Source organism: Euleptes europaea, chromosome 20 (genome assembly GCF_029931775.1).
Source record: "Euleptes europaea isolate rEulEur1 chromosome 20, rEulEur1.hap1, whole genome shotgun sequence".
Classification (NCBI taxonomy): domain Eukaryota; kingdom Metazoa; phylum Chordata; class Lepidosauria; order Squamata; family Sphaerodactylidae; genus Euleptes; species Euleptes europaea.
Genome location: NC_079331.1, coordinates 12350149 through 12368020, shown reverse-complemented (window position 1 = coordinate 12368020; position 17872 = coordinate 12350149). Strand labels below are relative to the sequence as shown.

General features: G+C 46.8%; 1 protein-coding gene across 1 annotated transcript in view; it reads right to left on the bottom strand.

Moving 5' to 3' along the window:
- The window catches only part of EFL1 (elongation factor like GTPase 1), a 47446-nt gene that overhangs the window by 15074 nt on the left and 14500 nt on the right, over window positions 1-17872 (bottom strand). Inside the window, exons 12-14 of the mRNA XM_056865728.1 lie at window positions 15341-15492; window positions 13171-13349; window positions 12646-12781 (exon numbers count right to left, since the gene is read on the bottom strand). Coding sequence (XP_056721706.1) covers window positions 12646-12781; window positions 13171-13349; window positions 15341-15492 — 467 coding nt within the window. The remainder of the gene's footprint in view (window positions 1-12645; window positions 12782-13170; window positions 13350-15340; window positions 15493-17872) is intronic.

Sequence of the window (17872 nt, the reverse complement as noted above, 5' to 3'; positions counted from 1 at the left end):
GCTAGTCACAGCTCTGTTAGAGCTCTCTCAGCCCCACCTACCTCACAGGGTGTCTGTTGTGGGGAGGGGAAGGGAAGGCCGATTGTAAGCCGGTTGGATTCTTCCTTAAGTGGTAGAGAAGGTCGGCGTATAAAAACCAACTCTTCTTCTTCTACCTGTTATCAGTTTAATTGTTTGTATGTTTTTTACAAATGTCTTCATGCAGAAGATTCGTGCACTGCTCATTCCCGCCCCCCCCCCCCCAGGATTCTTCCAGCGCAATGCAAACCATCGTCATACCTCTTTACTTGACTTAGGTTCATTGGTTTAAAAGGGATCAGCTTTGCTTAGGATCAAGATATTGGAGACAGCACTGAAACATAACATATTGGGGCAGGATCCAGTCCAGCCCACTGATCTCCACCAAATGGGTGGGGAATAGGAGGCATGACAGTCAGGTGGAAATGGCCAATTCAGTCTGGATCCAACCCAAATGATAATGGCTGCTTTAACAAGGTAATTGGGATATTAAAGGAGCAGGGGCACATTAAGCCAGTGTGGCGGGGTGGTTAAGAGCGGTGGCTTGGAGCGGTGGACTCTGATCTGGAGAACCGGGTTCGATTCCCCACTCCTCCCCTTGAGCGGCGGAGGCTAATCTGGTGAACTGGAGTTGTTTCCCCACTCCTACACACGAAGCCAGCTGGGTGACCTTGGGCTAGTCACAGTTCTCTCAGAGCTCTCTCAGCCCCACCTACCTCACAGGGTGTCTGTTGTGGGGAGGGGAAGGGAAGGTAAGCCGCTTTGATTCTGAGAAAGTTGGCGTATAAAAACCAACTCTTCTTCTTAAACTATTCTAGAATGAAGAATAGTTCTTCACCTCCCACCCTACCTCCCAACCTGGACTCACCCAATCCCAGCGATGAATCCCGAGCACTTCTTTACTCTCGCCCATATACATGAATCACCGCCATTCGGGTCAAGCTCTGCAGTTGGAGACGCTGTCATTCTGGTGATGGGGAAACGGCCACATAGAGGGATCCCCAGGGGTCTTTGTAATACACAGACCCTCCCTACGGCCCATCCATCATGCTGACGGGCATTCCACCTCAGCAAACTACACAGCCAAACATCGCAAGCTAGATCTCAAATCAACGGTACAACTAAATTACATTCTCTCCTTTTCCTTTACAGCTCCAATCTGTTTAATATTTGACATATATTCTGGGGTGGGGGTGGGGGAACTGGGATCAGTATGCAGCCATCTGCTATTTGAATGGAATACATTGTAGAAACAGAATTTGGAAACTAGAAACAGTGAAAATGCTAAGCTTGGATTCTTCAGCCAGTCATCCTGTTAACCTGCAGTCAACCAATGAAAACTAATTTTGCTAAGACCTGGACTTGTTATTCCCAAAGCCTAGGGGCTCTCTCTTTTATAAACTGTTTCTCCCAGTGTACATTTTCTTCCAAATGAGTTTATAACAGTTATTGTCTTGGATTGGCACCTTTACAGAGTCTAAAATTTCCAGAATAATTGGACGGTTCTGAGTATTTCCTTTTGACTTTTTAAAAAAATAACTTGAAACCGGGCTATTTTAAAATGCTGTGAAAATTATCGAAGTGAGGAAACACAAACACACACACACAAAACCTCCCGTGCTCCCAGGCCATCAGCAAGAAGATTAACAGATACAAACCACCTTTTTCGTTTTTTAGATTAAAAAAAGATGCTGCCACCGTGGGCGGGTGTGAACAGATGGTATGAAACAGAACAATACGAACGGCTTAAATAGGCTCGCCTTCCCGAAATGTTATTAATAAAAAGACTTGCGTGTCACGCTTTCTAATTTTAGCTTCCACAGTCACTTCCAAAACCAAAAGTTTATTAACGCAAATACTTTCAAGCAAAATCACTTGTGGTATCCAAACCGGCATGAAACAGAGATCTGTTTCCTTGCCCCTGGGATTCTATCTATGGCGGTGACCCTCCCTCAGTAGCACGGGAGACACGTGTGGCTCTCCTGAGATCAACGTTGTACCCGCCCCACCTCTCAAGAAAGGGGGCACAGCTATTGCCCGGTGGGGTTTGTGGTTGTCAAGCCGTTCCCATTATGAAATAGATGCTGGTGAGATGCAGGCCCCATGCTAGGGATGGACGTTAAAGACTCGGAAAACCATGTTGATGCAACCAAGGTTACACGCTCAATAGTTTTAAATTATTGTAGAGAGCCAGCGTGGTGTAATGGTTAAGAGCGGTGGACTCTCATCTGGAGAACTGGGTTTGATTCCCCACTCCTCCACATGAAGCCTGCTGGGTGACCTTGGGCTAGTCGCAGTTCTCTCCGAACTCTCTTCAGCCCCACCTACCTCATAAGGTACATTCTGACTGGCTCTTGGGGAAGAAACCACGTGACCAGCCACCCTTCCCCAGACACCCCTTGCAGAGAAGGCCTACAGATTCAGGGAACCAACGTGCTTGAAGACGGTCCCCCCCCAACAAGAACCCCAGCGTGCCCTCTTTTAGCAACCCCTCTCCTTCCAGCAGCACGTGGCAAATGCCCCACCCTCGCGATGCTCCCCTCCCCAGCAAGCGAAAGCGGTTCAGTCTCTCTCTCTCTCAGCCACCAGGCTTCTCAAAAGCTCGACCCAGCTGGCTAATCTTTCTGCTGACTAAACAAAGCTCCTTGCGAGAGCCGTGTCATGTATCACCCGCAAGCAACGGAGGCCAGGCAGAATCTCCTCCAAGACAAAGCAAAACACAGGAAGCCAATGTCAGCTGCTTTTCCAAGGGGGGGGGGGGGAAGCACAGACCATTTTGCTCCTCCATCTTACTAAGGCTGCTAACGCCCAGTTCGCTCTCCCCCCCCCCTTTCTTAACAACAATCAGTAGGGCAGAGTGATGTGAAAAAAATCCGAGGCTGTAAACGCCGGCAGTGCTGCCTTGAAACAAAAGAACATCGTTAACACAGTTAAATTGAGGTCTATAAAATTATGCATGGTATGGAGAAAGTGGACAGGAAGAAGCTTTTCTCCCTCTCCCATAATACTAGAACGCCGGGTCATCTGCTGAAGCTGGAGGGTGAGAGATTCAGAACAGATAAAAGGAAGTATTTCTTCACACTATGCATAGTTAAATGGTGGAACTCCCTGCCCCAGGATATGGTGACGGCTGCCAACTTGGAAGGCTTTAAGAGGGGAGTGGACATCTTCATGGAGGCTGGGGCTATCCATGGCTACTATTCAAAATGGATACTAGTCGTGATGCACACCTATTCTCTCCAGGATCAGAGGAGCATGCCTATTATGCCACCGCTCCAAACCACAGCTCTTAACCACTACACCACGCTGGTGTAGACTATATGATGCAAGCTTTTCTGACCACTACACCACGCTGGTGTAGACTATATGATGCAAGCTTTTCTGGGCTCGACTGCAACAAAGAGGAGCATGGAATATTTCATTTGCACGGCCCCTCGGAACATCAGACAGAAATAGGCAAAGGTTAAAGGGGAAATCCAGTTAGGAAACAGGTCCGTATTTCGGTTATCTGCATTGAGTAAAACACGGAAAAGGATATTAAAGGGAGGATGGGAAGCTCTGATAAGGACAGTTTTGTTTAACAGTTATATTCTACTTCACTCTCCATGTCCCTAGTGGTATAACAATACACAACTATGAAAACAATACACAACTATGATAACAGCTATATTCTACTCCCCTTTCCGTATCCCTAGTGGTAAAACAATACACAACAATGAAAACACAATGATGAAAACGATACACAAATATGTCGAGAGCGCATGCAGTATCTATATATAAACAGCCCTGATTTTTTTAGAGCAAAAATTAATTCCATGAAGGATCAAGGTGTCTACATTTCAGATGACTGATGTTAGTATTTTAACTTTTAGGTATTTTGCGCCAGTTTTCGGATTGTTAAATGCAAAAACTTGGCCAATAAAAATATTGGCCATATACACATACAAAGGATGAGGGGGAAAAAGCCTAAATTGAGAACAGCTAGATTTGAGTCCAGCAGCACCTTACAGACCAACAAGATTTTTGAGGTGTAAACTTTTGAGGGTCGAAATGTGATAAGAACATAAGAAAAGCCCTGCTGGATCAGAACGAGGCCAATCAAGTCCAGCAGTCTGTTCACACAGTGGCCAACCAGGGGCCTCTAGAAAGCCTCCAAACAAGAAGACTGCAGCAGCCCCATCCTGCCTGTGTTCCACAGCGCCTAAGATAATAGGCATGCTCATAAGAACAAAAGAAAAGCCCTGCTGGATCAGACCAAGGCCCATCAAGTCCCGCAGTCTGTTCACACAGTGGCCAACTAGGCGCCTCTAGGAAGCCCACAAACAAGACGGCTGCAGCAGCATTGTCCTGCCTGTGTTAAGAATATAAGAAATGCCACGCTGGATCAGACTAAGGTCCATCAAGTCCAGCAGTCTGTTCACACAGTGGCCGACCAGGTGCCTCTCGGAAGCCCACAAACAACTGCAGCAGCACTATTCTGCCTATGTTCCAAAGCACCTAATATAATGGGCATGCTCCTCTGATCATGGAGAGAATAGGTGTGCATCATGACTAGTATCCATTTTTACTAGTAGACATGGATAGCCCTCGCCTCCATGAACATCTCCGCTCCCCTCTTAAAGCCTTAGAAAATAAGACAGGCCCTGCTGGATCAGACTGAGGCCCATCAAGTCCAGCAGTCTGGTCACACAGCGGCCAACGAGGTGCCTCTAGGAAGCCCACAAACAAGACGACTGCAGCATTGTCCTGCCTGTGTTCCATGGTACCTAATATAATTGGCATGCTCCTCTGATCCTGGAGAGAATCAGACGCAGTCGAAGTCTCGAAAGCTAACACCCCCCCCCAAAAAAAATGTCAAGGCACTACTGCTCGAATCTAGCTGTTTTACTGCGGACCGACACAGCTCCCCCTCTGAGACTAAACAGAGCAGCGGCTGCAGCCCGCTTTCTGTAATCTGTCGCCCGCTCCTTTTGATGTATCTGCTTCGGTCGCTCTCCAGCTCCACCGATCAAAGTCAGGCCATGCCCTCGGGAGGACAGATCCAGCTGCATCACGCCATTGAAATGCTTGTGGCAACTTTGCCCGAGCCAGAGGAGAATGACAGCTTTTGCAAAGCACTGCCGGTGCCAACCGCTTCCTTTCGACGGTGGGAGCCGGCCAAAAACCACACCATCTCTGAGGTCATGATTCAGCCCTTGGGGCTTGAGTTAACAAGGATAACCAAGTGCCACACCATCTGCAGGATTTCTTTTTTTTAAAAAAAGACTTGATGCTTCTGCTTATTTTAAAGTTGGCAGGAGTTTTTTTTAAAAAAGAATCATGGACACAAGAAGTAGAAGATGACTTGGTTTTTATATGCCAACTTTCTCTACCACTTAAGGGAGAATCCAACCGGCTTACAATCACCTTCCCTTCCCCTCCCCACAAGATACCCTGTGAGGTAGGTGAGGCTGAGAGCTGTGACCAGCCCAAGGTCACCCAGCAGGCTCCATGTGGAGGAGTGGGGAAACCAACCCAGTTCACCAGATGAGCGCCCACTGTTCATGTGGAGAAGTGGGGAATCAAAGCCGGCTCTCCAGATCAGAGTCCACCGCTCCAAACCACCGCTCTTAACCACTACACCTGCCCACAGGTTTCTATGTCCACGTCCGAAGACAGAGAACAGTTAATAGAAAAATCCCCAACAAGAGTTAAGCCCAGTTCTGATGTAACGTTTCCAGTGGTGGCTCAGTGGTAGAGCATCTGTTTGGCATGCAGAAGGTCCCAGGTTCAATCCTCAGCATCTCCAGTTAAAGTGATGTGAAAGACCCCTGCCTGAGGCCCTGGAGAGCCGCTGCCGGTCTGAGTAGGCAACACTGACTTTGATGGACCAAGGGTCCGATTCAGTATAAGGCAGCTTCCCGACTGACAGATCATTTAAAGATAGTTAAGAGGTTGACTGGGCAAGCCACAGCAGCTACGCTCTTCTAAGCCCACTGACTTCCAGGTACTTGGAGCTACTTCCATGGCTCAGGCTAGCCCGATCTGGTCAGACCTTGGAAGCTAGGGAGATCAGCCCTGGTTAGTATTTGGATGGGAGACCACCAAGGAATACCAGGGTCGCTATGTAGAGGCAGGCAAAAGCAAACCACCTCTGTTCATTTCTTGTCTTGAAAACCCTACAGGGTCGCCAGAGGTCAGCTGTTTTTTTTTTAATGTTAAGTGCAAAGCATTTGGATTGAGTATACATGATCTTCAATATAACACAATTCATTTTTGGAATTCGCTGCTATGAAGAAGTAGAGTTGGTTTTTATATGCCAACTTTCTCCACCACTTAAGGAAGATTCAAACTGGCTTACAATCCCCTTCCCCTCCTCACAACAGACACCCTGTGAGTAGGTGGGGCTGAGAGAGCTGTGACTAGCCCAAGGTCACCCAGCTGGCTTCATGTGTAGGAGTGGGGAAACCAGTTCACCAGATTAGCGTCCATCGCTCATGTGTAGGAGTGGGGAATCAAACCTGGTTCTCCAGATCAGACTCCACCACTCCAAATCATCGCTCTTACCCACTATACAATGCTGGCTCTCATGACAATTAACTCAGACTTGTGCAATCATGACCATTAGCTTAGATTTAAAAGCTCACTCGAGGATTTTGAGAACAATTCATGTAAAGAGACCTAATCAATGGCAAGTTAACTAGGAGATCTAAATCGACCACCCATGCTTACGGACTGTTGTACACCTCCAAACCCCAAACAATAATCACCAATTGGCTATGGAGGGCTACAGCCTTCCTATTAGGAGAAGACCCTCAGCTTTCGCTCCAAATTGCCAAGTTCTCCGCTGTTGCTATTCAAATACACAAAGCTTCATTAGAGAATGATTGTTGGAATATTTTACAATTTTAATGTGATAATTTTAACTAGGGGTTGCTTTTATTGACCTTACACCTGTACGGGCAGTCTGTGATTCTGTGGTGCAAAGCTATTGTGTCTGGAAATTTTGATGTGTTGGCACGTGATTGGTCATTCGAATGTATGAATAAACTTGACTTGACTTACAGCCTTCCTGTTCTGCCATTTGAGCTTCCCGAATAATCTGGCCAAGCCATGGTGGGAAACAAGGCGTGGGCTTTGATGGACCTGCATCCTGATCAGCAAAGGTCCTTATGCTATTGCAATGCTTACAGGGAAAGAGACACAGCCTGAATGCATCTCCAGCAGTAGCAGCAGCTCTTGCTACGCTGCAATAATGAGAAAGCGACGCAACCCACTGCGAAGCCTACCCCACCGGCGCTGCAAGCAAACAAAGAGCCATAAATCCAACTGCATGAAATGCAGCAGCCCAAATACGCAGGAGGCGAGGAAGGGGGTTCACGCTTCAGCTGCTGCAGAGGGTGAAATTTGGATCCTTGCGCAAATTCAGCATTGTGCTTTTGCAGATTACTCCAGAGCAGAGACTGCAAACCAGAAGGCTAAGTGTGAAAGGAGACAACGAGCAGATAAGGCCGACAGACACGTTCGAGCACAAAACAGTAACGCAACCAAGAACTTTTTAGGTTAGCGTTGCTGACAACACAACAGTGCCGTTTCATTCGTTTCCGTGCCCGTCCCGCAACCATACGACCAACAAAAAATAAGCTCCTGTTATTCAACAACGGACAACACATCTGAGCTCCTTTTGTTTCCTGGAGAGCATATTTCATGCAGCAAATCGTTGAGAAAGGCCGCCCTCCTGCGTTCGTGGGCACCGGCCGTGCCGGGATGTTTCGCAGTGCTTAGAACGGTTTCAAGCAGGCTGGCGTTGGCTAGCAAACGACCCGCCTGAGCCCGTGACATTAACCCACCCATTGTCTGTGCAGAAACAGAAGGGACGGCATAGAGAGCACCGCCGTTCCTCCGCGTTTCATACAAAAGCGAAAATGGGTGGGCGGCAACCTGGAAAAGCCACTCGGGTGGTTTATAAAATGCCATTCCTGCTTCTGGATGCTCCCTGCATCGAGTGGAGGCGACTTATGAAAAAGCTCTCCCATGGACAGAAGGAAACTCAGAGAATCTCTCTGGTTGCCTGTGATGAATTTAAGCCACGCTAGGGCTCGCTCGTTGCAAACTGGTCCCCGGCAAGAATAAAAGGAACCATCTCAGTTGTAGAAAAGAGCAAGAGTCCAGTAGCACCTTAAAGTCTTAACAAAATTTCTGGCAGGGTGTGCGCTTTCGTGAGCCGCAGCTCACCACTCATGAAAGCTCATTACCCTGCCAGAAATTTTGTTAGTCTTTAAGGTGCTACTGGACTCTTGCTCTTTTCTTACTGCTACAGACAGACTAACATGGCTGAATCCATCGCGGTCCATCTTAATTGAGACAGAACAAGGACAAATCCAGAATGAACACCGTTGCTTTTGACAGCCATTTGTTCCTGGAAAGTTTTATCAACAAATTAGGAAACAATTGATCGGGCATGTCTCCCCAAGACACATTTTTAGTATCTCTGCAACCTCCCAACTCCCCCCCTCCAAAAAAAATCATTGGATTAGTACAGTAACTGCTATGTCCACTCTTAATCACTGCCAAGAAAAGGTTAGGGAAAACTCTGACACAGACTTTCATCCCATTCCTGTGGGGGGCTGAAAGTGCTCTGGAGGTGGCGTGACGCCACTGCCAGGGTTAAGTGGCCTCTTATCACGGAATAAGAGGCACTTACGCCGGCAGCGGAGGCAGTTCCGTTGGCGCCTGGGCAACGGGGAGCTGCATGCTGCTCCTCCGATGCCACAGTCTCTCCGGGACGTAAATCTCAGAAGAGAAATGTGGCGCCGGCGAGAAGGGGGGGGGGCGTTCCCAGGGACAGAGCTGATGGTAGTCAGCTTCCAAAGCCCCGGTTCTCCAAATTAGAGTCCGCCGCTCTTAACCACTACGCCACACTGGCAAATAAACCAGAGTTTGGGGGCGTAGTTTGTAGGGGAATGTGCAATCCATACTTTGGGAGTTTGGACAGGGCAAAGGATGGTTTTCCACAGGAGCGGATGTCTTTCCATTAGCTGGTTGAGTATAAAGGAGGGGAAAGTATGATAATCTGAGGATTCCCCAGAATTGTTCACTTATTGCCACACCATCGAGCTGGTTGTTGAGTAGATGCGTCTTAACGATGCTGACTGGTCTTGAGGAGTTTGTTGCCTCCGCCCCGGAAAAATATTGAGAATTAAATAAGCTCTTAACTACTCTCCAGCACTCACATTAATGTTGGCCATTAAAGGTGTCAACAAAGTAGCAGCAAATTAATGGCTTTTAAAAAAAAGTTTCAACTCAATTTTTAGGAAGGAGAAAAAAAAGTAAGTCCTAGGCCAAAATGCTTTCAATGAGTAGATGCAAAGAACGGCTTCCTGTTATTCCAACCTGCAGGCACAGTCTTGCTCAATCTAACAGTTTTTGAGTCAAATTTTACTTTCTCCTCAAGTTATCTTCCCCCCTCCTTTTGTCACATAAAGGATAAATTACTGGATTATTTGATTATTCACCTTGAAATATCAAAACAGTAGTTGCGAAATGATGTCCTTTCCTGTCTTCTGATGCTTTTCCTGGCCTTGCAAGGAAAACATCTGACACCCAGTCCTCTCTGCTCTCCTCACCTTCCCTGCCCCCTGAGAACAGCCAGTATTTTGGAACCCCGGTCCTCCTAAATCATCGCGACAGGGCCCCTGTGACGCAATCTTCACATTTTGCAATCAAAATGGAAAACTTGAATCTGTGTTGGCACAGTCCTGAGAGCAATCACAACCACCCACTCTGAGCCCGGCTTGCTGGGAATGAGGGTGGGCTATAAATGCAAGAAATAAATAGAAATAAATAAAATACATCTCTTTTTGTGCACCGGCACAAGCAAACGTAATAGAAGAGTTGGTTTTTATATGCCGACTTTCTCCACCACTTAAGGGAGAATCAAACCGTCTTACAATCACCTTCCCTTCGCCTCCCCACAACAAGACACCCTGTGAGGTAGGTGGGGCTGAGAGAACTGTGACTAGCCCAAGGTCACCCAGCTGGCTCCATGTGCAGGAGTGGGGAAAGCAGCCCGGTTCACTAGATTAGAGTCCCCCACTCATGTGGAGGAGCGGGGAAGCAAACCTGGTTCTCCAGATTAGAGTTCACCGCTCCAAACCACCGCTCTTAACCACTACACAACGCTGGCTCTCTAGTACTAAAACAGCACATGGGAGCCAAACGTTGCTCAGTTCTCCAAGCTCGGCTCACTTCCAGGTTTGAATACTGCAATACCCTCCACGTATTCTGTAAAATCTGTGGATAGTTGGATACATACCCCAGTTTAATTTTTCCTATACTTTTATCCAGGGCTGACCTCAATGTGTAAAACGCTCGCATTAAGAGATGAAAAGTGAGAGAGCAGCACACCCAATAGAAGAATGAACCACTTTACTCTAAGACAGTACACGGGGCATCCAGTGGTATATGTTATGGTAACAGTGGACATTCTATATCTGAGTGAGATTTGACACCAAACATATTGGACTTGTAAAGCAACTAAGAAGAGTCCCGTAGCACAGAGTGGTAAACTGCAGTACTGCAGTCCAAGCTCTGCTCACGACCTGAGTTCGATCCCGACAGAAGTCGGTTTCAGGTAGCCAGCTCAAGGTTGACTCATCCTTCCATCCTTCCGAGGTTGGTCAAATGAGTACCCAGCTTGCTGGGGGTAAAGGGAAGATGACTGGGGAAGGCACTGGCAAACCACCCCGCAAACAAAGTCTGCCTAGTAAACGTCGGGATGTGATGGGATGTGACTGGTCAGGAATGACCCGGTGGTTGCACAGGGGACCTTTATCTTTTTAAAGCAACTAAGAGCACATAACACTCTAAAATCGTACTGGAAAGTCAACTAGGAAGGTCATTTTATTAGGTATTACAACACTAAATTCAACTCCTATTTAAATAGAAAATAAGCTTATTAACTCTCCATGTTACTGGGGAAGGGGCAAACATTAAAAAAAGGATCAGCCAGCTCTGCTTGATCATTCATAAATGCAACCCACAGTTCTATGAATAAGATGCTTATATTAGAGATGGAAAGCAAAATCAACTTTTTGAAATGAATTATGCTTTTAAAAACCTACTGACAACATTCAAGAAACATGACTACTAGACATAAAAAAAAATCAGGACACAGCAATTATAAAAATCCCACATTGTCTAATCAAAACCAGTATGGATGAAACAGAATTAGGGTGATAATTGTCTCCCCCACTCCCCAACCTTGATAAAAAATTAATGTGTATCACATGGCTTCTGAGGCAGCATTTTAAAGTCATGTGATTTAGAAGACATCTGGAGTGGATTTTAACTTTCCATGGCAAACAAAGATTTGGAAGCTGAATTTAATTTCCCACATATTTTAGAAGATCAACGTCTACTCCAAGGGATATCTATTACCAGCATCTGTCACAAAAACCACAGCACACTAAAAACAAATGAATTGTTAAGACACTTGGATGTCACTTTTTTTTCCAGTGGGCATACTAAAAATCTAACACAAAGAAGTTAGCAAATCAATTTCTCTATGCCGAATGATGGACTAGATGGGAGCCCCACATATCCCAGGCTCTGGGTTTAAAAAAAAAAAATTGTTATGTGTGGGTGCACTTCTTGCAGACATGAATTTCTGATTGAATGAATCACACATGATGCAAAATAAACATACCCCTTACAGATGTCTCCTTCTACAAAGTCAGGCCAGCCCTCTGTCTGTCTCCGTCGGCGTGGAGTAGCGGTTAAGAGAGGTGGACTCTGATCTGGAGAACCGGGTTTGATCCCCCACTCCTCCAAGAGCGGCGGACACTAATCTGGTGAACTGGATTGGTTTCCCCGCTCCTATGCACGAAGCCAGCTGGGTGGCCTTGGGCTAGTCACACTCTCTCAGCCTCACCTACCTCCCAGGGTGCCTGTTGCGGGGAGGGGAAGGCGATTGTAAGCCAGTTTGATTCTTCCTTAAGTGAGAGAGAAAGTTGGCATATAAAAACCAACTCTTCTTCTTCTGTTTTTACGCTCCCTGGCAGTGGCTCTGCATAGCCCCAGACAGTAGAAGGACCTGCTCAAACCTTATTGCCAGAGCAAGATGCTTAAACTGCAGATACCAGAGGCTTTGAGCAGCCAGGAAAGGCTTGATCAATTTCTTCTTGGCTGCTGAAAAGCCTCGGTCAATTTCATTTTCAAGACACAGGGAGAGCGTGCAGCAGTACTAGTTTGGATGGAAACACTGAGACGAAGAACGTGAATCTTAGGAAGGGTGCGCCTTTGGGCAAACACAGAACAAAAGAATAGAGTTTTTTCCCCACCTGAGAAGAAACTAGAGAAGATGCTCTGCTCAAAGTTTAGGGATTTTAAGGAAAGAAAAAGAAAGAGTTGGTTTTTATATGCCAACTATCTCTTACCACTTAAGGAAGAATCAAACCAATATACAGCAGCTTTGCATGTTCATGAGAACCGACCCACCTCAGGAGTCTCCTCCGACTCCACACAGGACAGAACAATGTGAGAACCAACTCACAACACTGCCGACGCAACCAGTAGCGGTGAGGACACCTCCAGCCCCAGAGCCATTTCCTGCACACTCCTAGAAGGGAGTCGATAGAGCATCCTTACCTAACACGTTTCCCGAAGGCACCTCCTCCAGCTGCTGCAGTTCTCTTCCCATTAGCAAGTAAAGATCTTCTAAAGTGCAGCTAGCCAAATGAGGCACCGGTGGCAGGTCGTCGGCAGCAGAACACCCTAAAGGCAGCTAGAGCCAAAGAGAAGGGAGGGAAAGATTGCTGAGTAACAGAGACCACTGCTAGACAAATTCTTCATGCACACCCCAATGAAATGGTCACAGAGAACAACATTCTTGCTTTTCATGGGGCTGCAGGTTAAAGAAAATGGAATACAGAATTATCAGCGGTAAAAAAAGAAATGGAATACTAAATCAGCATATGGCACTGAACATGAGATGTCAAGCTACACTCTAGCACGAAGGGAGGGGGGTCCCAAATGTGTCACCATCCCACCCATTCCTCACAGCCCCCTAAGCTTGTAACCTCAAAAACAGCACAAGCTGCTCTGGAGAAAAGGTTACGTTACCAAAGCCTGTGCAAACCCAGAGGTACCTCTACTTTTCCCAGAGCATCTCACCTTGTGCAGCGATTCAGTGGGATCGTATTTTGGCCCAAGAACGAAGAGTTTTTGCCCCTTCTTCACAACTCCACTGAACACTCTTGCAAAAGCCACAAAGGCCTCCTTGTTTTCGGCTTCCTGCTTCACAGTCGCCACAGGCATGGCCTCCGTCTGAGTAGCAGGCGGCTGATCATCCTCTAAGGAAAGAGTTGAAAAATATCTTCACCTACTTCCATGTCGCTTCATCCTGCGTTCTAAGGTAGTGCCCGTTCATCACACACAATATCCCATTAGTACCAGCTTCAGCGCAAAAAGGGCACCTGTATGCAAATGAGTGCCCTGACCTGGATAGTGCAGGCTAGCCTGATCTCATCAGATCTCAGAAGCTAAGCAGGGTCAGCCCTGGTTAGTATTTGGATGGGAGACCACCAAGGAATACCAGGGTTGCTGTGCAGAGGAAGGCACTGGCAAATCACCTCTGTTAGTCTCCTGCCATGAAAACCCCAAAAGGGGTCGCCATAAGCCGGCTGCAACTTGAAGGCACTTTACACACACACACGCAAATGAACATTTAGGCGTAACTTGATTATAACTTTTGGTGTATCTTCAAAGTGGCCGTTAAGCAGTAAAGTACGGATAGAGCTAACAGCCTTATCATTACCAGACAGCAGATAGATTAAGTGGCAGTCGTGAGAACATATAGGAAAGTGTGAAATCAATGGAGCAATCGAAGATCTTATAGACGATCAATTGCAATTCTGAGAGACCTTCAGGCCCCATTGAAGCTGAGAGCCCTAGATGGAGTTCAGGGGTTGGCGAAGATACTCCGCATGCAGTGGGCTATGTTGCCATGACCTAGGACTACAGTCAGCACTGAATTTCAACTGCCATTAGTACCTATATTGATAATTACATACGGGAATAAAAAAACGTAGATGGGATCAGCTGGTGAAAGGAGCATGTAGACCTGACCGTCAGCTCACATCTCCCATCCTGTGGCCTAGCCTAGCTTTATTTTCAACTTGACTTTGGTCTTCAAAGGGCAGATGCCCTTTGCCATCCCTTTGAATCTGCTGCTAGAAGACAACCTGCTGGTACGAAGCATCCAAAAGGTTCGACGCAGGAGTGGGGGATGAGCTGATCCCAACATGTATTAATACAACTGAAGCCAGAGCCCCCTGCGGCTCCCAATCCTTGGTTCCCAGAAGAGCTGAATATGCCCTCTTTGGAGCTCCTTAGCAAGACCTGCAAAACCTTGCTTGTCTACCAGAGCTTCCGGTGGGCTGTGAACAGCAGGCATCTTGGAGGGGGTGGGCGTATGGGGTTTGTTTTTTGTTTGTTTTAACTTGTAATGTTTTAAATACTACTGTAAGTTACCTTGAGCCAAGAGGAAAAGGCAGGGTAATAAATATTTTAATCAGATTCTCCCCCCAACAACTCTGGAATTATCGCCAGTCTTAATTCAACTTACTGCTTCTTGGAAATGTGTCCAACAGCCAATTCACATGCTCTAATGATTAAGTAATGATTACAAAGGGCATCCTTTTTTTCTTTTTGCTGTCAAGCCGTCTTATGGCGACCCTGTAAGGTTTTAGAGGCGAGATGTTCAAAGGTGGTTTGCTATTGCCTGCCTTCGTGTCTCAACCCTGGTATTCCTTGGGGGTCTCCCATCCAAATACTAGCCAGGGTCAGGGCTAAGCGTGTGTGACTGGCCCAAGGTCACCCAGCAAGCTTCCACGGTGCGAGTGGTATTTGAACCTTACTCCAGAAGAATCCAGTACATTTGTTCGCTAAGACTTTGACTCAATACAATAAAACCATTTGAAGAAGAAAAAGAAGAGTTCGTTTTTATATGCTGACTTTCTCTACCACTTAAGGAAGAATCAAACCGGCTCTACAATCCACCTTCCCTTCCCCCTCCCCACAACAGATACCGTGTGAGGTAGGTGGGGCTGAGAGAGCCCTAAGAGAGCTGTGACTAGCCCAAGGTCACCCAGCTGGCTTCATGTGGAGGAGTGGGGAAACCAACCCAGTTCCCCTGATTAGCCTCCGCAGCTCAAACGGAGGAGTGGGGGAATCAAACCCGGTTCTCCAGATCAGAGTCCACCGCTCCAAACCACCGCTCTTAACCACTACGCCATGCTGGCTCTTTGATTGATTGATTCTACTGCCTGTTTTCTTCCCATACCTTTAGTCTTTCCTGCCTTCATAGTTTGGTCCGTCGGGTTTTCTCCAGCACCTGGCTGCGCCACCCCTTGCCCATGAGTAGCGGCCAACTTTTCAGCATGCCGCTGCCTTACGAGTTCACGTCTCTGGGCAATTTCTTCTTGCGACAGAGGCCTACGTACCGTTCAAAACAAGAGTTATTTAAACAATTTAATTTGAACCATTCCAAACAGAGTTATTTATTTAAGCCACATTTCCACCCAAACAGGGTCCCCCGAGGTGCAAACATCACAATATTTCCACATTAAAACAGCATTTAAAATCAAGCATACCTAACATAATTCAATAAAAACATACCAACGCACATAACACCGAAACCAGGGAGGAGGGCAAATAAGCCTTCACCTTTTGGCTGAAGACAATGACAACAGCAGACAGACCCCAGAAGGTCGGACCAGAACCAGCAGGTTGAAATTAAATCAAAAGAGTTTCCGTCTAGACATTAGGAAGAATTTTCTAGCAGTTAGAGCGGTTCCTCAGTGGAACAGGCTTCCTCGAGAGGTAGTAAGCTCTCCTTCCCTGGAGGTTTTTAAGCAGAGGCTAGATGGCCATCTGTCAGCAATGCTGATTCTATGACCGTAGGCAGATGATGAGAGGGAGGGCATCTTGGCCATCTTCCGGGCATGAAGTATGGGTCACTGGGGGTGTGGGGGGAGGTAGTTGTGAATTTCCTGCATTGTGCAGGGCGGTTGGACTAGACGACCCTGGTGGTCCCTTCTAACTCTATGATTCTATAAATCTCTTTGGGAGGGAAGTTCCAAAGTTCTCGGGTTGTGATGAGAAAGCCTTTTCTTGGGCTGCTACTTGTCCACAGCAGATGCTAATGGCACCCAAAGCAGGACCTCTGAAGGTGACTACAGCGAATGGGAGAGTTCGTATGGGAGAAAGCTGTCCATTCTGGCAATCACATGGCACATCTTGGGGGTTTTTTTGGTTAAACGTTCTGGCAAACATACGGTGTTATTTAAGCCATCAAGGGATGTTCTGCTTATATGAGCACTTCAGAATAACCACTGGATCAGTGACTGCACGATCAGCGGATCACTAAATACAGTGGAACCCTGGCAAGGTATCCTTAGCACATGAACACATGAAGCTTCCTTATACTGAATCGGACCCTTGGTCAATCAAAGTCAGTATTGTCTACTCAGACTGGCAGCATCTCTCCAGGGTCTCAGGCTGAGGGTCCTTCACATCACCTACTTGCCCAGTCCCTTTAACTGGAGATGCCAGGGATTGAACTTGGGACCTTCTGCATGCAAAGCAGAGGCTCTACCACTGAGCCACAGCCCTTCCCCAAAGCGTAGCCACATGTTCCTACACATTTCTTTGGTGCAATGTTATTGCAAAACTGTATTGATTAGGGACCTTCACATTTGCCACAAATGTAAAAAAAGGTAATAACAAAACTTTTTTTTTTGCAAGCCAAGCAGTCTGGCCAGCTACAGGCAAGGAAGAAAAAAATATGGAATGATAACAATCAAGCACTGGAGAGTCATACCAATAATGAGCTACTCTCACCATACAGTAGCAGACACTAGTTTCTAATTGCTTTGCAACTATTATGGGAATTCTGAATTACAAGCTCAGGAAACTTACAGCAGGCTTCAATTTTAACTAGCATGAAAGCAAAAAAGAAACCATACACACGTTATTATAGTAGTATGCACGACGCTCCAGTAATTCTGCAGTTATCTAATTAGTGGAAGGATGACCCAAAGACTCCCCCCCCCTCATTTAAAATCGGTTCCATGTGTTTTAGTTGAAGCCATGTGTAGATTCTCCCCTCCACAAACAAAGACTGCACTTCAAAGCAGCCACAATAAACAGATTCTGTCCTCCCTTTAGAGACTGTGTTCTAATTCGCTGATTTCATAAGTAGGTGCCATCCACAAAACTCGGTCCCGCAATTCCGGTAGAACCTACAATTCATAGAATCATAGAGTTGGAAGGGACCACTAGGGTCATCTAGTCCAACCCCCTGCACAATGGAGGAAATTCACAACTATCTCCCCCACCCACATCCCCATACACACCCCCAGTGACCCCTACTCCATGCCCAGAAGATGGCCAAGATGCCCTCCCTCTTATGAGCTGCCTAAAGTCATAGAATCAGCATTGCTGACAGATGGCCATCTAGCCTCTGCTTAAAAACCTCCTGGAGCTCACCACCTCCCGAGGAAGCCTGTTCCACTGAGGAACAGCTCTAACTGCTAGAAAGTTCTTCCTAATGTCTAAACGGAAACTCATTTGATTTAATTTCAGCCCATTGGTTCTGGTCCGACCTTCTGGGGCAACAGAAAACAACTCGGCACCCTCCTCTATGTGACAGCCCTTCAAGTATTTGAAGATGGTTGTCCTATCCCCTCTCAGCCTTCCCCTCTTCAGGCTAAACATACCCAGCTCCTTCAACCTTTCCTCATAGGACTTGGTCGCCAGACCCCTCCCCATCTTCGTTGCCCTCCTCTGGACCCGTTCCAGAACATTGGAATGT